The following is a 24,951-nucleotide window of genomic DNA, read 5'->3' as shown; positions in this document are numbered from 1 at the left end:
CCTTAAAAAGACAAAAAGATCAAATAAAAGAAAAAGCATACTTATGAAAATAAGGTTAGTTACCCAAAGGTAATCCATCATTCAAGAGGAACAATAACCTTCAGTCAAAGAATAAGAGGATGCAGAAATGAAGAACACAAATCTAGACTACTACCATTAGGAACACACAAGAAGTTTCTTACTACTCTCATCAAATTTATCAAATTACGCATTTGCAAACTTTCAAGCTCTTTCACCTTAGGCTAGTCACTTCACTTCTCTGGGTCTGTTTTTCCTTGCCAAACAGACAAAATAATTCAACTACCTGCCTCCCCGGGTTGTTATGTGGATTGGAGAAGTGCATGAGCACATGCTCTGTAAAATACAAAGTGCAATCTATGGATGGGGTAATACAGTAGGAACAAAATAAATCATCTGTGAATCACAACATTGTTGGCCCAAATCCCCAAAAGCCTCTACCATTCAAAAGTTCCTGAGGATATTTATTTATGAACGAAGATCAAACCTTTTCTCTGTATTTTTTAAAGTAGCATTGATATACAATCTTATGAAGGTTTCACATGAATAACATTGTGGTTTCAACAGTCACCCACATTATCAAGTCCTCACCCTACCCCCTCTATATTTTTAAGATGCCTGGTATATTAAGTGCTTAGAAAAAGCTAAAGAGAAAAAGCTGAATAATGAGCAATAGCAAAATGCAGGATCTGAGGAGGTCATGGAGGGCAGTTTCCTGCCTTAACAAACCACTGCAACTAAGTTACACAAATTAAGGCCTGCTCAAAGAGCTCTAGGAAAGAACAAACAATAGTTACACTGACCCTACTTACTTCATTTAGCCATTCACCAACAGTTGTTAAACACCTAGTACTTAGCAGGCTCAGTTATAAGCAGCTACAAAACCAACCAGACTTGAACAAAACCAATCTCTCCAGTCTGAAGTTTACATTCTCAGTGGGGTGAGCAGGCAATAAAACAGAAAGGGAATGCTTGGAAGCCAGGCGGTAGCAAAAACAAAGCAGGGTAGGAGATGGGGAACTATTTTACACCTGCAGGCCAACTCAGATAGAGATGGCAGGTGAACAGAGCTTCCTAGGAAATGAGGGAGGGGCAGAGGGAGGGCACTACGTGGGGAAGCTGGCTCCAGAGCACAAGCAGCACAGGCCCTGAAGCAGAACATGTTCGGCCTGTTCAGCGAAGAAAGGCAAGGAAGTCAGTGTGGCTTTAGAGAAGCAGAGGTAACAGCACAGGGCGTGAGGTCAGAGGGGAGGCTGGGAGGCGGAGCGGGTCCTGCTCTGTGGGTCTTTACTCCAAAGTGTTGCTGCGGCCACTTGAGATTAGCTGCCAAGCAAAGAATGATAGCTTTCAAGAAGTATTTAGTGGTGAAAAGTGAATATCAATATCTACTTTCAATCCCACCTTCAACAAAAGATCTGTACAAGAATATAGATAACACAAAACCAGACAAAACACTACAAAAAAAATTAAAGACCCATATACCTGATGAACACAGATGCAAAAATTCTCAAAATATTAGCAAACTGAACTCAAAACTACATAAAAAGGATCATCCATTCTACCAAATAAGACTAATTCCAGGGATGCAAGGATAGTATAGTATTTATAAATCAATCAATATTATATGCCACATTAACAAAAATGATCAACTCAATAGATGCTGAAAAAGCATGACAAAATTCAACATCCATTCATGTTAAAAACTCTCAACAAAATGGGTATAGAGGGTACATATCTCAACAAAGGCCATATATGACAAGCCTACAGCTAACATAGCAAATGGTGAAAACCTGAAAGCTCTTTCTTTAAGATCAAGAACAAGACAAGGATGTCCACTCTCACCACTTTTACACAACATAGTACTGGAGGTCCTAGCCACAACAATTAGACAACACAGAGATAAAAGGCATCCAAATTCATAAGAAAGAAGTAAAACTGTCATTATTTGCAGATAATACAATATTATACATAGAAAACCTTAAAGATTCCACCAAAAAACTATCAGAACTAATAATTGGATTCAGCAAAGTTGCAGGATACAAAATTAATACACAGAAATTTGTAGCATTCCTATATACTAACAACAAACTAGCAAGAAGAGAAATCAGGAAAACAATTCCATTTACAATTGCATCAAAAAGAATAAAATGCCTTGGAATAAACCTAACAAAGGAGGTGAAAGCCCTTTACTCTGAAAACTGTAAGATAATCATAAAAGAAATTAAAGAAGACACAAATAAATGGAAATCTATCCTGTGCTCATGGATAGGAAGAATTAATATTGTTAAAATGGCCATCCTGCCAACAGCAATTTATAGATTCAATGCAATCCCTATCAAAATACAAACAGCATTCTTCAATGAACTAGAACAAATAGTTCTAAAATTCATATGGAACCACAAAAGACCCCGAATAGCCAAAGCAATCCTGAGAAGGAATAAAGAAGAATAAAGCTGGGGGGATTACACTCCCTGACTTCAAGATCTACTACAAAGCCACAGTAATCAAAACAATTTAGTACTGGCACAAGAACAGGCCCATAGATCAATGGAACAGAGAGCCCAGATATAAATATATTGTCAATCAATATATGATAAAGGAGCCATGAATATACAATGGGGAAAAGACAGTCCCTTCAACAACGGGTGTTGGGAAAACTGAATAGCTACATGTAAAACCATAAAACTCTTAGCAAAAAACATAGGCAAAAATCTCTTGGACATAAACATGAGCAACTTCTTCATGAACATATCTCCCCGGGCAAGGGAAACAAAAGCAAAAATGAACAAGTGGGACTGTATCAAGCTGAAAAGCTTCTGTACAGCAAAGGACATCATCAACAGAACAAAAAAACATCCTACAGTATGGGAGAATATATTCATAAATGACAGATCCGATAAAGGGTTGACATCCAAAATATATAAAGAGCTCAAGCACCTCAACAAACAAAAAGCAAATAATCCAATTAAAAAATGGGCAGATGATCTGAACAGGCACTTCTCTAAAGAAGAAATTCAGGTGGCCAACAGGCACATGACAGGATGTTCCATATCGCTAGTCATCAGAGAAATGCAAAATAAAACCACAATGAGATATCATCTCACACCAGTAAGGATTGCCACCATCCAAAAGACAAACAACAACAAATGTTGGTGAGGATGTGGAGAAACGGGAACCCTCCTACACTGCTGGTAGGAATGTAAATTAGTTCAACCATTGTGGAAAGCAGTATGGAGGTTCCTCAAAAAAATTCAAAATAGAAATACCATTTGACCCAGGAATTCCGCTCCTAGGAATTTACCCTAAAAATGCAGCAGCCCAGTTTGAAAAAGACAGATGCACCCCTATGTTTATCGCAGCACTATCCACAATAGCCAAGAAATGGAAGCAACCTAAGTGTCCATCGGTAGATGAATGGATAAAGAAGATGTGGTACATATACACAATGGAATATTACTCACCCATAAAAAGAAAACAAACCCTACCATTTGCAACAACAGGGATGGAGCTAGAGGGTATTATGCTCAGTGAAATAAGCCAGGTGGGAAAAGACAAGTATCAAATGATTTCACTCATATGTGGAGTATAAGAACAAAGAAAAAAACTGAAGGAACTTCTAGAACAGCAGCAGACTCACAGAATAGTTACCAATGGGAAAGGGACTGGGAAGGATGGGTGGGAAGGGAAGGAAGACCAATTTACACTACCGTGAAGTGTCCTCAAGAAGCTTCTAAAAACAAAGTAATAAATTTTGCATGGTCATTTCTTATAAGTTCTTACAAGAACATTAAAACTCAGGGGGGCAAAGAGGCATTACGATTAGCAGGCATAAGTAGGGTGCAGGCACGGGGAGGGCTGTACAACACAGAGAAGACAAGTAGTGATTCTACAGCATCTTACTACACTGATGGACAGTAACTGTAATGGGGTATGTGGTGGGGACTTGTTGATTGGGGGAGTCTAGTAACCATAATGTTGCTCATGTAATTGTAGATTAATGATACTAAAATAATAAAAATAAAAAGATTGTTTATCAACGATACATCAATAAAAAATAAAAAAATAAGAGGTAACAAAAATGAGAAAGTAGAACTGTTCAAGAGATGCAGGAGAAAACAATGTCATAAATGCAAAACACAGCTTTTCAAGTCATATGGGCATTATTTACATGAAATGAGCCCCCAAATCTAACGCTAAGGTTCCTGTAGCCAATGCAAAAAAGGAAATATCACCAGTTATAAAATTCTCATCAAAAATACAGATTCCAATTCCCCTGAGGAAGTAAACTTTAGTCCAACTTCCAGAAAAAAGTCTTTCACCTAAAACAAGGAAGACCAATATATACTACAGTGAAGTGTCCTCAACAACCTTCTAAAAACAAAGTAAAAAATTTTGCGTGGTCATTTCTTATAAGTTCTTACAAGAACATTAAAACTCAGACCTAGAGATTCTAAAAGACTGAGTATAGTCCAAGTATGAAGCTTTCCAATGATCCATTTAAATCTAAGGATAGATTGTAGGGAATTTATACAATAAATGAATTGAATTGCGGTTCATTAATTTCCTCCTCTCAGCAAGCCATTTGATAATTCGAGCTGACCAGACAGTTCTTTGAAGAGTCTACAGTACAAGTATTTGGGAGTAGAGGGTGTTCACAGACAACTGTTGAACATTATAAGCAGAAAAGCATGTAGTTAAGGTCTACAACATACTGTGAAAAATTAACAGCCTGACGAAGGCTCTTGCCTGAGCGTCAACATTACCTGTAGGTATGAGACTGTCACTCTGGAAGCATTTTAGGGTGTTTCAACAAAATAATAAGAGTCTCCAGGGTAGCATCTGTTATGGACTGTGACACATATCACTACAACCTCCAAACTCATATGTTGTAGCCCTAACGCCAACTGTAGTTGTATTTGGATAGGGCCTATCAGGGAGGTAATAGGGTTAAGGAGGTCACATGTGGGTCTTTAATGAGATAGAACCGATGCTCTTGTAAGGGGAAGAGGAGAAACAAGAGAGCCCTCTCTCCCCCACACACTCACAGAGGAAGGGCCATGTGAGGACACAGTGAGAAGGCGGCCATCCACAGGCTGACAAGAGGGGCCTCACCAGAACCCAACCCCCACTGTATCCTCATCTTTGGCTTCTAGCCTCCAGAACTGTGAGAAAGTAAATGTCTGTTCTTTCAGCCCCCCAGTCTGTGGTGCTCTCTCTTATGGCAACCTGAGCTGACTTATACAAAACCCTATAAAACACAGGCAGTATTATTTTGGTTGGGTAAAATCTCAAGGCTGATGTTTTCAGCCCTTCCCCTTAACCATAGCAACCCAGATTCTCAGCAAATCCACAAGAAGAATTAGCTGCCTAATAGAGCTTCAGATAACTAAACTAATTAACCTGCTGTTAAGAAATATTTAACATACACCTGAATTTTGGTGACATCTACAAAATAATTATTATTCAGTCACACTTTCTGAAAACAGTTACTATGGTTAACTGTCTAAGGGCATTCCTTGTTGGCATCCAGTGACCTCTTCTCCAGGAATAATAAAGATTAACAAAACAATTAATGGAAATCCCTTCAAGCAACTCAGAAAAACTAATTACAAGTAAGACTCCACATACCCAAAAATCACTTCTCAGGAAGCTACAGCTCTACGGAGCACAATCTACAGTAAGAATCAAATCTCCTCGGTGATCCCCATCCTGGGAGGTACTCAAAATGGGCCCCTTAGGAGACAAAGTAGATGTCACTGAGCCTCTGCACTCATTATTCATCAAGCACCTGAACCATCAGCACCACCTTCTCTCTCATGATGCAGTTAAAAACAGAATTGTCCTTAAAAAGAGAAAAAGGACTGGACAAGGGATTGTCTTTTTATTTACCAAATATTCTAGCACATTAGAAGACAAAAACAGAGTAGTTTTAAACATTCAACAAGTATTCAAGTGTTAACTAGTTTTAGAACCTCACTCCAAATAAGATTAACTATTAGCTTACGGACCTTTCTAAAACATCATCCTTTTTGTTATTGATCTCAGCATAAAAAAAGAGTCTAGGGCTGACACGCTTCTTGTAAAAAAACGTGAATCTTATTTTGTTTCCCAAACTGCTTTTAACCAGAAGACATTAGGTTACACTACTAGATCTAATTAGCCCTTATTTCGAAATGTGAGTCAGATTTCCTTTCCCTTTAACACAATACAGACAACCTAAGAAATGCCAGAGAGTAACATACACCTATTATGTCAGCTAGGAAACTAAAGACAGTTCTTTGAGTGAAAGTACAAAACAAAGAGGAGAAGAGATTGCTAAGAATATGAACATTAATCAAGTTGAGAAGTGGCCTTCAAAGCCTATTATACAACGCTGTGCACTTTGTGTGTGATGAGTAGTCTACAAATGCTCCCACTGAATTAGAGACCTTCATCATAACTCTCAGTTTGTGTTAAAAACACACACACACACACATTAAATGTTCAAGATGTATTATTACCATTTAATCACATAAGATATGGCTTCACTCAAAGCATAACCAAATCTATATTACACTTCAAAATCAAACTTTATTAGATTCAATTATACATTGCGATTGTGTTTCTTAATTATGTCTTAATAGATCCCACAAAATACAAGATAATCCGCCTCCCCAATTGATAGCAATTCATGACAAGGCCCTCTGAAAAAGTTTTCTGATGCATAAAACAATATTCCTTAATTCATTGCAAAGAGATTCATTTACTATCAAGCGACAGTAAACAATTTGTGCTTTAAAGTCAATTGCAAATTCACTGGTGCCTTGCTTCAGACAGCACTTGGGGCCAATTACTACACCCAACATGGGCAGTTTTTCACTATTTCAATTAACTAGGTTATACAAAACACTTCTGGGGAACAAGAGCTGTAAGTCTTATAGCCAACAGAGAAAGCCATTATATCTAAACTTAAGCAAAAGCACCTTCACAGAAGCATAGAACTCAGTTCAGCATTGGCAAAGACAACTTAGAAATCTCCCCTTCACCCTTTCTTGGCCGAAGGCTACCTCTTTCCCCACTTCCATTTTAAGGTGTACATCCTCCATAAAGCTTTGTCCACAGTGATCTTACTTTCACCTACAGTGAAATGTTTTTGTTATTACAGCACAATATAGCGTTTGGTCTTTTTAAAGGTGTATGCCATCTCCTAAGGCAGTTTCTGGTGAGTTCCTCAGAAATGATGTTTTATAAGATTATCAGATGTTATGTGGTAGTAGGTTATTCTGGAAATATGGATCACACAAATTGAAGTAGGTTTCCTAACTGCAGACATCCAGGAGACTTTGATATGTTAATGTGCAAGATGCCTCTGGGAGGGAGGGTGTCCAAGTAGGTGGAGGCTGGGAGGACAGGGCATGAAGGTTATGCTGCATTTCTGCAGTTTACTAATCTATAGAACCTTGTTAATTCCCACACCATTCTCTCTCCCTAGCATTCATACATAAACACACATACACTTCCAATGGAAATTTTCAAACATGTACATAAATTGGACTTGTCAAATAAAGCCAGCTTCACCAATTATCAACTGTCTTGCCAATGGGTTTCAGCCCTGGACAAGTTCACTATGGATTCAGTGTGACCAAAGAAATGACAGTAAAACATTCTTGAGGTGCAAGGGTTATACCCAAATTTATTTCCACGGCAGCCAGTCAGTCATTAACATCCCATTCGCTCAGAGTCTGCACGCAGCAAGCTGGTCTCGGCCTCTGGGCCTCTGTCCTTAGCACTGCCACCACTCCAGCCTCTGCTTTGCTCTCCTGCAGCCTTGCAGCATGCCACCATGTGGCCCAGAGCACTGGGCGGAGCTCTTTATACAGAGTCAGTAGCAACATATTGCCCACACGTGTGTCGTGAGCTAGCCAACCAGGGCCAGGTGAGAATCCTGGCCACAGGAACTTTCATTTTATCCACATCAACACATTCCCATCTTGTTTCATCTATACCTTCACTGACTCCAACCCTCTTCTCCAATTATTGTGAAAGCAAATCCTAGACACATCATCTTTATTGGTATATGTCTCAGTATATCTTTTAATTTTTTTACAAACATAGCTATAATACCATCATGTCAGCTAAAAAAAAAGTTAATGCTAATTGGTTTCTTGTATCTTATTTCCCCAACTAAATTATGTCCTCGGGGCCACTCAAACTTTAGCATGCTTTTGAATCACCTGGGAATATTGTCAAAAATGATTCTGGTCAGGTGGGTCGGGTGGTGACTGAGATTCTGCCTTTCTAACAAGGTCTCAAGTGATATTTTGAGTTTAATGTCTCCCATAGTATTCAGCACAGTGACAGACACCAACCTTTAAATGGAAAACCACCTTTTGAAGGATGTGTCACTCTGTTTTTTTGCAAGGGCTTTATCAAAACTTTTAAAGGAATAAGCAAAAGTCAGAAAAGGTCCTCCTAAGGACCGTAAAATACTTAATTTTCCTACCGTGTCAAATGATACTCAAGAATTCTCCCTTATGACTTTCTGTTGGTGAGTTCCCATATTTTTCAAGGCAAAATTCGCAGCACAAAAAGACTGGCTACTAAAAAGACCAAGCCCAAACTCATTTCATGGCTTGAAAAGTTAGAAATGTAAGAAACTGCAGAGCTCACCACTGCAAAATGAAAACTGCAAGCACAAGATTTCAAACTTCCAAATGCAAACAAAAACAAAAGGCAAAACAAAACAAGGCCCAACAAAAGGCATCTCAGTACTATGTCGCCCAAAGAAAACCCACTTAACAGCTAGGTGAGACTTCAGGCTAACAATTGACAATACTAACACGGGTATTAAATAAACGACAAGAGAACTACACTGTATTCTTACAAATGAATAAATACAGAAACAGATGTGTAATAGTCCCAAAGCATTTCTATGAGTTCTGAAGAAAAAGTTCCCAAACACATACTATCTGAAGTGAATGTACTAAACTGTTTAAGTAAACACCCTATAAAATACTGCAAAATGAACAAGACCATCAGTGCCAAGATACCTCACTCACTTTCATGCCATAACTTTATATAGCACATCTGATTACCTTACTCTTCTTCTCTGGGTGTACACAACCCAAAATTTCACCAAAGTGAATCCTCAAAGATGTTTTTGAAAATACAAAGCACTGATGGACTTCCTGCCAAAATGTAATAATAGGGAGAGATTTTACCCTCCCGTCGGCATCTAACAAAACAACTTTCAACACCTTGGCTAATACAGCAGTTAGAGTCTGCAGGACAGAATGACTGAAAAGGAGAGAAAGCTACGCAGAGCATTCTGGAAATCTGCAGGACCTCCTTAAGGCCTGCGGAGTATCATTACCATATGCCTGGAAGGAAACTGCTCAAGGTCAGAAAAAGAACCACCTGTAAGGATTCGCGGGAACAATTACCTGAAATCACACCCCACCAGAGTGAAAAACCTCATCCTCCATGGAGTACTGGACGGAGTACTCAAAAGGATTTTGCCATATTGGTGACACAAAATTGACCATAAACCAAATTTGCTCTGCTTCCAATTAGCAAAATTTAAAACAAGACCTAAAAGGACCACGCTGTTTCCAAGCAACTTAAACCACATCCCAGAACAAAGCTCATTTACAGAAAAACAAAGACACCCAATATCAGGGCCCAACAAGGTAAAATTCACACTATCCAGCATCCAAAACAGTACAAGGCATGTAAAGGAAGGAGAGGGACATCAGTCAACCAAAAGTAACCCCAAAATGACCCAGAGGATGCAATTAGTGAACAGAACATTAAAAGTTATAACACCTGTAGTCCATATAGTCAGAGCTATAGCAAAGACTGAACATGTAATGGAGACATTAAAAATATTTTTCAACAAAAGACCCAAATCAAACTTTTAGAGACCAAAACCACAATCTGACAAAAATTACATTACTACAAGGGATTTACAGCAGGTTAGAATTTGGAGGAAAGATTAGCGAACTTGAAGGCACAGAAATTGCAACTATACAAAAGAAAACACCAAGAAAAAAGACTGGAAAAAAAAATGAACATCGTCATTCACTGAGCTATGGGATAACTTGAAGTGGCCTAAAATACTTAGGGATAAATCTGACCAACAATATGCAACACTTACACATTGAAATGTACAAAAAAATTGCTGAAATTAAAGAATTAAATGGAGAGATACACTGTTTACAGAACACTCAATATTGTCCAGATATCAACTCTCCCATATTAATCTACACATTCAATGCAACCCCAACCAAAATCCCACCCAGCAGGTTTTATTGTGGAAACTGACAAGTTAATTCTAAAGTTAATATGGAAATGCAAAGGACCTAAAATAGCTAAAACAATCTTGGAAAAGTAGAGTATAGATGGAGGGTATACACGATCTGGAGTCAAGGCTTCTAAAAGTGGTAATCAAGACCATGTGGGATTGTTATCAAGATAAACATACACTGGGACAGACTAGTCAAGAAATAGACCCCAGAGTAGACAAACAGTACTGTATGCTTTGTAAAAAAAAAAAATGCAAACAATAGACTTGCAAAAATAAAAAACCCCTTCAGCATACCCCACTACTTAGAAGAGACGCCCAACAGTCAGCCCCATCTTCTCCAAGCCCTTCTACATATTTACAAGCACAGGCGTGCCTTTTCACAAAAACTGAACTGGGTACATACTGCCTTGCAACCCCTCTTCTCTTGTTGTGTGTGATCAAATTTATTTCACTGCAATTTTTCCAAACTACAGCACATGCTGCTGCAGGAGCCAAGAGTCACAGAGAGATGGGGACCAACAAACTGCCACTCCTCTCTCGTCCCACTGCAGGAAATCCATGGAACAATCTAGAAGAGGCTGAGAAGAGCCTTTCCTCAGGCTCATATGCAGGGAAGGATCCCTCATATGCAGAATTCCTACGAATGAAATGGAAGATGTCAGACTACAGAAAAATGGGCAAACACACTGGCGGTTACCAGAGGCAGGGGAGGAGGGGTGAAGAATTAGGTGAAGGTAGTCAAAGGATACAAACTTTAGTTAGAAGGTAAATAGGTCCTGGAAATGTATCTACAGCACAGTGACTATCGTTAACTTCACTGCATTATATTTGAAAGTTGTTAAGAGAGTAGATCTTAAAAGTACTCATCACAAAAAAATGTTGTAACTATGTTAGGTAATAGGTATTAACTAAATTTATTGTGGTAACAATAAATCATTATGTTGTACATCTTAAAAAAAAAAAGAAATAGACCAACACCGATCAACTGATTTTTGATTTTTGATTTTTGTCAAAGGAGCAAAAGAAATTCAGGAAACATAGTCTTTTTAATGAATGGTGCTGGAACAACAGCATATCTTTACACAAAAAAATGAATTGGAAAAAAAAGTTGACAGGAATGCTGGAAGTATTCTCTATATTGATGTGGGTAATGGTGAATTCATCAAGCTATACACTTAGTATGTGTCACTTTACTATATGTATGTATACCTCAAAAAGGAAGACAAAGTTAGCGTGTAAATTAGCATATAGAGTAAGATACCACATTTATTTTAAAAAATTATTTCTATCTATTCAATATTTCACACACACTTATACACACACAACAGAGAGAGAAAAGAGAAAAAGAGACTTAGGTTCCCAATAACAACTATGGTAATTTGTGGAGTATAAAGTTTGAATAATTTTTTCACTTTCACCTTCATATTTTTGTGCATTTCCATTGTTTGAATTCTTTAAAATGAATGTGTGCTATTTTTATAATAATACAGTAATTTTTAAAAACTCAAAGCAAAATTATTAACAATGGTTAATTCTTGGCAAAGAGTAATTTATATTTTCTTCCTTTTAATTTTCTATATTTTTAACTCCCCCACTTAAAAAATATTTATATAACTACAAAGCAACATGAATAAATTTGTCAAACTAAAAAAAAATGCTAACTTGTTATATTTACAACTATTAAACTTCTGTATGTATCTGGACAGGAGCCACATGAAAACCTTAAAAAGGAAAAATACATTGGGAAATGAGATTGTTGGATGATGTTTCTCTTTTATGACTTTTTTAAAGTTTGTGCAAACTAATTTTGTAGAAGAAAATGGGAAAAGTTGTTATGACAATGTGCACAAGAAGAGAACAAAAGGCATGAATGTTGCTGAAGGACCCACAAATATACAACAATGGAAAAAAGACCATTTTTCCAACAAATGGTGCTAGAACAACTGGACATTCACGTGCAAAAAAGTGAATCTAGACACAGATCTTACGGCCTTCATCAAACTTAGCTCAAAATAGTTAATACACCTAAGTAAAAACACAAGATACAAAACTCCTAGAAGTTACCACAGGAGAAAATTTAGATGAGCTTGGGTATGGCAAAGACTAGACACAACACCAAAGACACAACCCATGAAAGAAATAGTTAATAACCTGGACTTCATTAAAATCAGAAACTCCTTCTTTGGGAAAGACACTGTCAGGAGAATGAGAAGACAAGTCACAGACTGAGAAAAAAATATTTGCAGAACACATATATCCACATACGTCCAACAGTGTCTATCCAGCACTGTCTAAATGACAATGGGAAAAACACTCCCCTCTTTCCTGCAGTAGATGAGAGTTAATAAAGACAATAAAAAATATCCAGTTTCTCCAAGGTAATGAATGGGAAAACAGGTACTTCAACACACCACTTGTGGGAGTATAAATTACTTTCTTTCTGGAGGACATTTTGACAAAGTACAAAATGCAAATACACTGTTTCAACTATTCCACTGCCAGGAATTTACACCATAGATATACTCCCCAATGTACATGAATGCTCACAGCAATGTATTTTTAACAGAAGATAAAAAGAAACTAAAGTGTTAAAAAAAAAAAGGGGGGGTGGTAGGAACACAAAATAAATACATTATGGTATATCCATATGACAAAATGCTATACAGCCACTATAAAGAATGAGCTAGAGCCCAGTTTGAAAAAGACAGATGCACCCCTATGTTTATCACAGCACTATTTACAATAGCCAAAATATGGAAGCAACCTAAGTGTCCGTCAGCAGATGAATGGATAAAGAGGATGTGGTACATATACACAATGGAATATTATTCAGCCATAAGAAGAAAACAAATCCTACCATTTGCAACAACATGGATGGAGCTAGAGGGTATTATGCTCAGTGAAATAAGCCAGGCGGAGAAAGACAAGTACCAAATGATTCACTCATATGCGGAATATAAGAACAAAGAAAAACTGAAGGAACAAAACAGCAGCAGAATCACAGAACCCAAGAATGGACTAACAGTTACCAGAGGGAAAGGGACTGGGGAGGATGGGTGGGAAGGGAGGGATAAGGGCGGGGAAAAAGAAGGAGGCCTTACGATTAGCATGTATAATGTGAAGGGGGGGCACGGGGAGGGCTGTGCAACACAGAGAAGACAAGTAGTGATTCTACAGCATCTTACTATGCTGATGGACAGTGACTGTAATGGGGATTGTGGGGGGGACTTGGTGAAGGGGGAAGCCTACTAAACATAATGTTCTGCATGTAACTGTAGATTAATGATAACAAAAGAAAAGAAAAGAAAAGAATGAGCTAGATCAATATGTGCTGCTGGACAAGATCTCCAAGATAAAGAAAAACAAATGAAAGAAATATGGATTGCCAGCAGGGACATGAAAAGATGCTCCACATAGTTAATCATGAGGGAAATGCAAATTAAAACCACAATGAGATATCACCTCACACCAGTTAGGATGGCCAACATCAAAGAGACAAGAAACAACAAATGATGGCAAGGATGTGGAGAAAGGGGACCCCTCCTACACTGTTGGTGGGACTGTAAACTGGTTCAACTGCTGTGGAAAGTATCTGGAGGTTCCTCAAAAAACTAAAAATAGAAATACTATTTCACCCAATAATTCCACTTCTAGGAATTTACCCAAAGAAAACAAGATCCCTAATTCAAAAAGACATATGCACCCCTGTGTTTATTGCTGCACTATTTACAATAGCCAAGACATGGAAGCAACCTAAGTGTCCACCAGTTGCAGAATGGATAAAGAAGATGTGGTACACATACACAATGGCATATTATTCAGCCATAAAAAGAAAAGAAATCGTACCATTTGCAACAACATGTATGGATCTGGCAGATATTATGCTCAGTGAAATAAGCCAGGCAGAAAAAAAAACAATTACCAAATGATTTCACTCATTTGTAGAGCATAAAAACAAAGCAAAACAGAAGGAACAGAAAAAGCAGCAGACTCAGACCCCAAGAAGGAACTAAGTGAAGGGCTGGGGAGGCTGGGTGAGGAAGAAGGAGATTAAGGGGCAGTATAATTTGCAATCACAACATAGCTAGGTCATTGGGACAATTAATACGATTAATGACTCTATAACTTCTTACTATGTTGACAGATAGTGACTGCAATGGAGGGGATACAGTCTTGATAATATGTGTGAATACTGAACCACTGTTTTGTGTGTGTGAAACCATCGTAAGATTGTATATCACTATTTTAATTTAAAAAATTAAAAAGGCTCAAAAATACACACCTATGTTCCCATTTGTTTTAACACATCTTTATGAATAGTACTGAAGTATAAACTCATAAATACTATATATTAACATAGTAAAGAAAATATATATGCTTTTGTTTAAATATTATACATTCACACATGCTTAAATATAGTCTTCTATTGTCCTCCAGCAACCAGAGAACACTTAATGGGGCATGTTTCAGGAGGGAGATGATCAGGGAAAAAAGTCTTCACTTATTTTTTTGCTGTTCCTTTTGAAATACTTGAATTTTCTAAATGTGTAGCACTTTGGAAAATTATGCATGTAATTTTAGGAAAGCATATATATAACTTCTAATGGCAACAAGAGTTATCTAGCCAAAGAGATAATGGGCCTTTTGATTTGCTCGTTTATAGTCCTTCTGTCTTTAACCTAATATTTTATACCTTATGTCTGCTTATATTTCGTATGTTTTACATTTACACATAAGCATACATATATTTAAATCTAGTTTCTTTAGCTCTCAAATAATTTCCACATTAATTCAACTACACAAGGTTTCCTAGTTACAGAGAGAACATTCTGACAACTGGAATCAAACATTTTAACCAATGGAGCAAGGACATTTCAGGTGGAAAATTAATTATGTTCTGGTAGCTATCTTGCAAATGTTAAAATCACGGTTTTAACCTGATCCTAAAGAGGAAATGAACATTTGAGTGTCTATGCCACACACTGCTAGACAATTTTATATGCTTATTTTCCTAAAGCCACAGCAGATCATATCATTATTGCATTTTACAAATGAGAAATGAAACACAGTGATTTTAAGTAACTGTTCCAGCTTATTTTACATGGGTAACAGAGTTTCTACTAACTATGCAACACCTCCCACCTAAGAGTATGACCACACCTATCTGTAAGTAATACTTGGAAAAAACTTATGTCACCAGCACTGCAACTATATGCCCCAAAGCCTTCAAGAAACTTACACGAGGGTAGAAACTAAGACATGGGTTCCCAAGATAGGAATTCTACATGTTTAGCAGAAAGCTGGGGAATATTTTGCCCCTTACATTCCACATATGCCATCAGATGTCCCAGGACTCCCGGAAAGTACATCAAGGGCTTAGTCTCCAGGTCTTCTAGCAGTAATTTTCAAACAGGATTGCACCACTAATGCCCAGACTCCCAAGGCTATAAAAAGAACTGGAAACCCTAAAAACCATTATGAGGGAACCTAGTAAACATAATGTTCTTTCTGTAATTGTAGATTAATAATACCAAAATAAAAAAATAAAAAATAAATAAAAATAAAAACAAACCATTATGAGACAGGCTCAGACACAAAGAGGTGGTGGTGACGTTTCCAGCAACTGCCAGGACTCTGCTCCCAACAGAGGGACCACACTCCCCTGCCGCAGACGGTGTCACAGACCTAAAAGCTGTTTGTTCAAAGCTCTGATCAAAGCCTCGACCCCTTCGATGAAGTTTGCTTTGAATTAAATATGGGGCTGACCAAAATACTCTCTAAGGAGAAGGGAATTTAACAGGTGTCTACAATAAAGGATTTTCTAAGTTTTTGAAATTCCAACTTCTGTGAAGACATGAAAGTTGATGAGAAAGCAAGCCTTCAACTGCCTTCACAACTCCCTGACATGCGTAACCAGTCTGTCTACAAAAGTTCTGCTCTGAGGTTTCCATGAGGTCTCCTCAAGTCACAGCCAAAGTTTGTCTTCCCAATTAAACTGGCTATTAAAGGCCAACTTTTAAAGAGAAGAGAGTCAACATTAATTGGAAAGCAAATCACCTAACAGTAAGTGGTAGACACCTTCTCCAATTAAAAATCGGACAAGAACTCACAAAAATAAAACAGCATCTCCAAAATGCCATATTGCTTATTTCCCATTTAGAAAGGCTTCCTGCTTCAACTTCACAATAAACAAAGGTTGGGGAAATCAAGAGAAAAGTAGGAAAATGCTGTGTGTGCCCGTAAATGTATAAAACAGTCAAAATTATACATCAGCAGGGAATCAGGACTCTATCCACCCAATTAGTTCCTTTTAAAGGGCCAGGGGCTAGACTTAGAACCAAAGGCTGTAGTTAGCAGCGGCCTCCCACAAACTCGATGCTGGGCACTGTCTGTCCCCTCACCAAAGCCTGACCTCACAGCCCGAGGAGCTCTTCGGCAATGCCCAGGGCCCACCCTTTGAAATTCTGACTGTCCTGACATATTTTTATTCAGTACTTTTTAATGGTTAAGAATTTCATTTATGAGTCCCAAGGAACTTTAAATACCCATCTACCAAATATGACACTTTTCAACACAATTACACTATCCATCTTTAAATTATCTTCACTTTCAGATGCTTTAAAGTGATGGACTATCACACTAAAATAGGAGTCCTTACTTAACTATTTGGTACCATGGCTGAAAACAGTGATGAGATTTGGATATGCCCCCTTTCTATACCTACTCTGTCTTTAGCTCAAACCTCATCCACCTGTACTTTTTCTTATCCAGTGTTAAAAGATGACATAAAATGCTTTCATGTATATATAGATATATATACATAGCATTATACTAATTAATAATGTAGTCAAGCAATGACATTTTTATATATCTGAGCAAAACAACTGAAAGAGATTTTTAACATTCACTATTCAAAAAATAACTGCTCAGTGATAGAAAAAGCTAAAGCTAAACTAATCAAACTTTTCCAAGGGCAATGGACTCCATCACTAACAAGTAAGTTACTTTGTGACAAAATGATAGGCCCAAGGAACATGAAAGAGAACTGGCACGTACCAGCTACATCTTCAGGACTGCTCAAATTTTATAAACAGGAACCTAAAATGGGCTTTCCTTTTTGAGGCTTGTTGCCAAAGCAACGAGGAAAGCTACAGCCTTTGTGAGAGAATCTGAAGAGGTTAAAAAGAAGAGGAGGTAATCAAAGTTTTATATGAAGAATTAATCATGAATACATGGTTGCAAGAAGGATAACATAAGGAATACAAACGGAGCAGACAGGCAGAGCAGCAACTTCAGAGTGACAACACGATTCACTCACAAGAAATACCGATACCCCGTTCCTTTTCTCCCATCTTATTGAGATATAATTGATATATAACATTGTCTTTGTTTCGGGTGTAAGACATTATGATTTGATATGTGTATACTGCAAAATGATTGCTACAGCAAGTTAACACCCATCACTTCACAGTTACAATTATTTTCTCCTGATGAGAACTTTTAAGATCTACTGTTAGAACAACATCCGCCACTGTCTTCTTCCCTGAAGTACTCTCCCCCCGCCCCAAACACCAAAGTACAACTACCAGCCTCCTCTCATTCACTGCCCCCACTGTCTATGAAATCTATACCACTGGGGCAGTTCAAAGGCAGGGAGACAACAACAGAGAGAGTTAGCAACACCCTCACTCCAACCCCAACATTTTCCTGTGATTCAAAGAAATGTTGAAATATATACATCAGTACTCCAGTACCACCAACAGCCAGTCTTTAAGAGGATCATATGTCACCATGAACCCCAATCCTTACTAAACTCACCCAGGATGCTAGGTCTAGACACTCCACTACACCACGCTAGTAACAGATACAATACGTGTCATTTAAGTGGCCTGAGGTGATCAAAGGAAGAAAAATGAAAAACAATAAGACACAACAGAAGATGGAATAAAAAAAATGCCTGGGCCTAAATCAAGGTGACAATGTGAAGGTAACACAGATGTGCTTAAGAGATGGATGGATAACCACAAATCATATTCCACACCACCCAGCAGTGATGCCCCCTGAAGAACACACAGCAACAGGAACAGCCAACCAAAGACAGGATGTTTGTGGCTCAGCATCAGCAAAAAAGCTTTAGTCTGGTTTTTGTTTTTTTCAAAATAGGATATTTAGGTTAACTTGATTGGCATTTAAGAAAAGTGATATATATATATATAGCATAAAAGAAATGGGTAAAGCTTACAGAATCTTTTAAGTACACATTTGAGATTGTCCATTGTATATAGCTGTTACCTTCCCTAACCCCCACTCCTCTTCCATTGGAAACAAGCACATATTCTCTGAGAACACCCTTGTATTTCACTGTCTCTTCCAGTCTTTTGTCATAGTTTTTACTTGCATATGTTATCCCTCAAGGGTACCATCATATCTGATTTGTCTTTGCAAACTCAGGGCATTCATTTGTCCAATAAATATTTACTAAGTATGTGTTAAGCACCAGGCACCATACTACAAACCGGCATTAAAGCCATACTGTCTCAATGAACGTTAACTATAAGGCAAAAGAAACAAACAAGTTCAAAAAAGTAACCAAATTAATTCATATTTTATAATTCCACGGGAAGCTACAAATATTCTAGTTGGAGTTTAGCATCATGAAACATCTACTCTACCTGCATATTGTTCCAACAAGACTGTAGGTCCAGAATAGAGTTTCCTCTGTATGGCCTAGACAGAGAAGAACTATTGTCTTAATTCTAAAAAAAAACCCCACAACTTGGTTGTAATGATTTAATATGCCATTAACCTTAAACTAGAGCCCCCTAAATAACACCCATGAGATGGGTCTCTATCAGTCCATGAGAGGTACACTGTTTTATAAGTACATTTTATAAGTTATACATTCATTCATTCAAGAGCTTCTTAACTACTAGGAACTGTGGGGCGTGGTTTTTAAAAAAGATCATCAGGACCTTCCAGAAGCCCTCCAAGCTCAACTAAGTTTAGCATAGGCGCGGGGGGTGGGGCGTGGGGGGGAAGGACCGGGGTGGGGTTATTTTACAAAATTAACATTCAATGAGTTGACATTCAAATGCCAACAACATAAAACGTGCCTTAATACATACTATTCAGGTTGTTTTTAATCACTCCCTGTATCATCCTTAATGGTGTTTGAAAAGGTTCCCCTGCTCTTAATTTAACTTTTTCTTTCTTTAAAGAGCCCCTAAAAGGTCCACCACTCCCACTCTCATCATACATACATATTCTGGGAAAACCACGTACTTAGAGGATAACGTGAAATGTGTTTTGTTCTGTTTAAGAATATATATCGGGATAGGAAAGCAGAACAAAAATCGAAAAATGGTGTGTGCCTTGATACCCACATCAGCTCACTACAGGCTCTACTATTATATGAGGCTGTGGCCACTCACAGGTGGTTGGAGGTGTCCAAAGTGTGAGAATGCAACCTGCAACTCGTGACAACAGTCTCGGGACTTCAGGGCCTTCCTTACACCCTGAACTCCCGGGGAAAAAAGGCTCCTTCCTCAGTGAGCGCTGCTGAAGGTAAATCAATAAATGTTGTAAGATTAAATGGACACACCTGGCTTTCTCTACCAAACCCCAAAGAGCGTGCTTTCAGGGCCCGGACACCCTAATAGAAAGCGCTGGCCCTAATGAAAAGACGGTGAAGTGGGGCTCCTCCCTCTAACCAAACCCCAGAGAAAAAGGGGGAACTGTGGGGACACTTGGGAGGGGCTGGGGGGGAGGCAAGGAGGGAAGGGAAGGGTCAGCAGGTAGAACCCAGCTAACCCTTCTCCCTTCCAAAGCGGAGATCGAGCCGCTGCCCGCTGCCCCCTGTCCCTGACCCTGCCTCCTGCCTCCCTCACCTGATCACAGAGATGAGCAGCCCCGAGGGGTCTTTGCTTTTGCTGACTGTGCTTCTGTATTTCCCACCAGCTCCTTCGGCCGCCATCTTCCGGGGGGTGAACCGGTGGGCTGGAGGGAACCAAAGCGAGCGTAAACTATGTAATTGACCGCGACGGAGAGTTCACCAATGGGAGAAGAGGAATACAGAGCCCGAACTGGATAATCCAATCACTGGAGGGAGGAGGCGGGACTGAGGCCGTAATTCCCAGGCCCGACACGCCCTCTAAGCACTCTGGGAATTGTAGTTCTCCTTCCTCTGTTCCTGGACATGCAGGAAGATTCTACCGGGAGAGTGACGTCTGCTCATGAGTGTCTTATTTATATTTATTTGATTTTTAAAAAATTTTCCTTGTTTTTAGAGTTTTATCCAATTTTTAATCATATTTCTCAGACAATGCCAAAATGTGTATGTGGGGGGTGCTGAGGGCTGGGAATGCTTGATGTCTGTGCAAAGTTTTTAGACACAAGTAGTAAAACATAAAATGCAAAAATGAAAAGACAGAAATAGTTCATTGTGTACTCTAAAACTACATGTTTCTGCAGGCATGTGATGTCTGAGTTCAGTTATTTTTCAGTGTTGCTGTGTTTCCTAAGAATCACACAAGCATCAAAACAAAAATATCTTGGTGAAGGGGGGAGCCTAGTAAACATAATGTTCTTCATGTAATTGTAGATTAATGGTAACAAAATAAAAAAAAATAGACATCAGTTAAACACAAAACCAAAAAAACGGGAAAAGAAAAAGCCAGATTGCAGATGCCTTTTCTTCCTAAGCTAAATAAAATACAGAGAGCAATATTGGATATCTGTGCCTTACTTTTTTTTTTTTACAGGTAAGTTTTCACATATTCTGCGTTTGACTCTCTGGCTTGGTCATTAATAAGAAGATGAAATGAACAAAAACAAAGATGAAGTATGTAGGAAAGTGAGTAAATTAAGGAATAAGGAGAAAAATAAATATTGAGAAGGAGGAAAGGAGGTCATCTGCTTAGTAATGGTCAAGAATAAAGAAGTTCAGAGAGGACTAGAAAGCAAGCTCAGAGGTCCAGGAGTTGTGAAACAGTAAGCATAGCGCACATCAACTACTTTTATTAAGCAAATAATAAGCTGGTAGAAGTTCACAATGATTTTTTTAAATCAGTTTTATAAATAGATAATAAAATTATACATATATATAAAGATATATATATTTAAAGTATTCATAGCCTTTGGCTAAGTTCTAGGGACTTGGTTCCTAAAATAATAGAGGTATAGAAAAAATTCTGAAATTTTGGAAATAACATAGAAGTATTAAATAAATTATGGAACATTCCATATGAGGATATAACACATAGCCACTGAAAATCATTTCAATGGCTTTTAGTGAAAAGAAGATTTTCATGGTATAACTGTAAAAAGCAGGCTATAAAATTAAATGACTCATATTGAGAGAGAGGTAACTGGGCCTAGTGGCTAAGAATGCAGGCAGTAGGGGGGAAAAAATCATCTCAGTTGATGCAGAAAAAGTATTTGATAAAATCCAACTCCCTTTCATGATGAAACACTCAGAAAACTAGAAACAGAAGGGAACTTGTCCAACATGATAAGGAGAGTTATTAAAAACTCAGGGCTAATATCATACCCAATGGTGGAAAACTGAATGCTTTCCAACTATGATGGAGCACAAGACAAAAATACCCACTTTCACCACTTCTAGTCAACAAAATACTGAAAATTCTAGTCAGAGCAACTAGGCAGGAAGAAGAATAGAAAGCATCCAAATGTAAAAGGAAGAAGTAAAACTAGCTCTGTTTGTAGACAACATGATTTTATATGTGGAAACCCTAAAGAATTTTAGGAAAACAATAAATCTGGAGGACTCAGACTTTCTGACTTCAAATGTTACAATACAGTAATCAAAAGTGTGGTACTTGCATAAAGATAAACACATAGATAAATGGAATGTGATTGTACGTGCAAAATTAACCCATACATCTATGATCAGTTCATTTTCTATGAGGGTGCCCGTATCATTAGTCGGGAAACAGTAGTCTCTTCAACAAACGATGCTGGGGAAACTGGATATCCACATGCAAAAGAACAAAAACGGGCCCTGTCTTAGTCCATTCAGGCTGCTATAATAAAATCACACAGACTGGGTAGCTTAGAAACAGCAGAAGTTTGTTTCTCCCAGTTTTGGAGGCTGGGGAATCTAAGATGAAGCTGCCAGCATAGTTGTGTTCTCATGAAGGCCTTCTTCGTGGCTTGTAACCAGTGCCTTTTCACTGTGTCCTCACAGGGTGGAAGGGCTAAGGAGCTCTGTGAGGTCTCTTATGTAAGAACTCTAATCCCTAATCACCTCCCAAGGACACGGACTCCTACTACCATCATCTTTACCTTTAGAGGTTAGGCTTCAACATATAAATTTAGACAGGGGAGACACATAGTTAGACCTCACACCATAGATAAAATTTAACTCAAAATGGATCAAAGACCGAAATATAAGAGAAAACTCTTAGAAGAAAGCATAGTGGTGAGTCTTTATGACCTTACATTTGGCAATGGATTCTTAAATATGAGAATGAGCAACAAAAGGAAAAATTGATGTGTTGGACTTCATCAAAATTAAAACTTTTGTGCATCAAAGGACGCTATTAAGAAAGTTTTAAAAAGACAACCCACAGAATGAGAGAAAATATATGCAAATCACATATCTGGTAAGGGTCTTGTATTCAGCATATAGAAAGAATTCTTACAACTCAGCAGTTAAAGGCAAAATTTTCTATTAAAAACTGAGCTATACCAGAGACAGGTAAGATTCCTCAAGGGAGGAACAACCTAAGACAGGCACAGTCGCAGGGGGGCCATCAGGTGAGAAATTGGGGATCAACAGAGGTGAGGCTTAGAACCTCACCCCCCCTGTTTTGAGAGAAATCTTCTGCATCCGTGGATGTTTTGTTGCCCTTGTCTAGCTTGGATTAATACTTAGTCTATAGGCACAGACCTGATCATCTACACTTGCCCTCTTACAGCACTAAATTATGTTTTCTACCTTTATCTTGCATCTACCTACCACTTCAGCATTTTATTTAAAAAAAATAAAAAATAAAAAATAAGGGAGAAATGTGGGATTCACATATAAATCAAGTATAAAAATCAAATGAATAATCATATCTGACTTGATTGTTTATAGTTCATAATGCGTGATCAAAACTGAAAGTTTCTGTGATGACTGCCCTTGTACTGTTCACCATGTAAGAACTTATTCACTATGTAAGAACTTGTTCACCATGTAAGAACTTGTTCGTTATGCTTCAGAAGATTGGAGACTGTTGAGAAGTTAGGCTTGGGGTGGATTAATGATTGTGCATTGAGTCCCCTATACAGAATTTTATTGTTCTTAACAACCATTTGATCAATAAATATGAGAGATGCCCTCTCAAAAAAAAAACTGAGCTATGGACTTGAGTAGACAATTCTCCAAAGATATACAAATGGACAATAAACACATGAGAAGATGCTGCTCTGCAGCGTTTGTCTTTCAGAAAGTGCAATGAAAACCACAATGAGATACCACTTCACACGCACTAATATGACTATAATTTTTTAAATGGAAAATAAATGTTGACAAGGATGTGGAGAAATTGGACCCCTTGTGCATTGCTGGTAGGAATGTGAAGTGGTGCAGCTGATAATGGAAACAGTTGGGCTATTCCTCAAGAAGTTAAATGTAAAATTACCATATAACCCAGCAACTCCATCCATAGTTACATATGCAAAAGAAATGAAAACAAGTGCTGGAAAAAACAACTTGTACACAAACATTCTTTCCAAGAGCTAAAAGCTGGAAACAACCCAAATGAAGTTGGTATAATGTGTGGTACATGACTGAGGTATAAACAAAATGTAACATAGCCATACAATGGCCTATTACTTGGCCATAAAAGGCTTAAAGACATTATATTAAGTAAAAGAGTCAGACACAAAGAACCACACAGTGTAAGATTACATTTATACAAAATATCCAGAATAGATGAAGTCACACAGACAGAATGAAAACTAGTGACTCTGGGGCTGGGGAAGGTGGAAATGGAGAATAATGCCTTACAGACAGAGTTTCTTTTGGGATGATGACAATGTTCTAGCACTTGATAGTGATGATGGTTGCGCAATTTTGTGAACAGCCACTGAATGATACCCTTTCCAATGGCTAAAATGGTGAATTTTATGTTATGTGCATTTTACCACGCACATGAGAAAAGAACGCAGGATGTATGTACAGTGGAACTACCTAGATGTAACATCAGCTCTCCACTACCTTAAGCAAGGTACATAACCTTTCTGTGCCTCAGTTTCCTTATCTGCTACTCTTATAGGTTATTGAGAGACTGCGTGAGGTATGCGCGATCAGCACTTGGGTAAATATCAGCTATTATTACTAAAGGACGGCACTAATTTTGTTTAAAATACTCCTCTGTGGGTATTCTGAGGTCGTTTTGAGAAGCAAGAATATGAGTAATTTTCATTTTTTATTTACACTTTTCTGCTTTTTTGAAATTTTCTGTGAATAGTTGTTGCTTTTAAAAACACAAACTTTTTTTTGTAAACAGAAAACTTTTTTAAAGAGCAAGGATTGGATAAGCGTAGAAAATGATGGGCTACTTTTGTCACAACCAGGAAATGCAGTTGTGTGATAATTAATCAAAACACCCCAGTTAAACTTTAATTCAATTAACTGTTTT

The 24,951-nt window shown here is 38.0% G+C and overlaps 1 protein-coding gene across 6 annotated transcripts in view; it reads right to left on the bottom strand.

The window, feature by feature from the left end:
* Positions 1–20,345, bottom strand: part of EXOC4 (exocyst complex component 4) — a 797,616-nt gene extending 777,271 nt beyond the window's left edge. For all 6 annotated transcript variants that reach the window (XM_036905582.2, XM_057504775.1, XM_057504777.1 and 3 more), the window contains exon 1: positions 20,191–20,345. In XM_036905582.2, the coding sequence (XP_036761477.2) occupies positions 20,191–20,276 (86 nt within the window). In that variant the 5' untranslated portion in view covers positions 20,277–20,345. The remainder of the gene's footprint in view (positions 1–20,190) is intronic.
* Positions 20,346–24,951: the final 4,606 nt, after the last annotated feature.

This window comes from Manis pentadactyla, chromosome 7 (genome assembly GCF_030020395.1).
Source record: "Manis pentadactyla isolate mManPen7 chromosome 7, mManPen7.hap1, whole genome shotgun sequence".
NCBI classification, from domain to species: domain Eukaryota; kingdom Metazoa; phylum Chordata; class Mammalia; order Pholidota; family Manidae; genus Manis; species Manis pentadactyla.
Note: the sequence above shows the minus strand (reverse complement) of the source record. Positions and strands in the feature narration are given on the sequence as shown.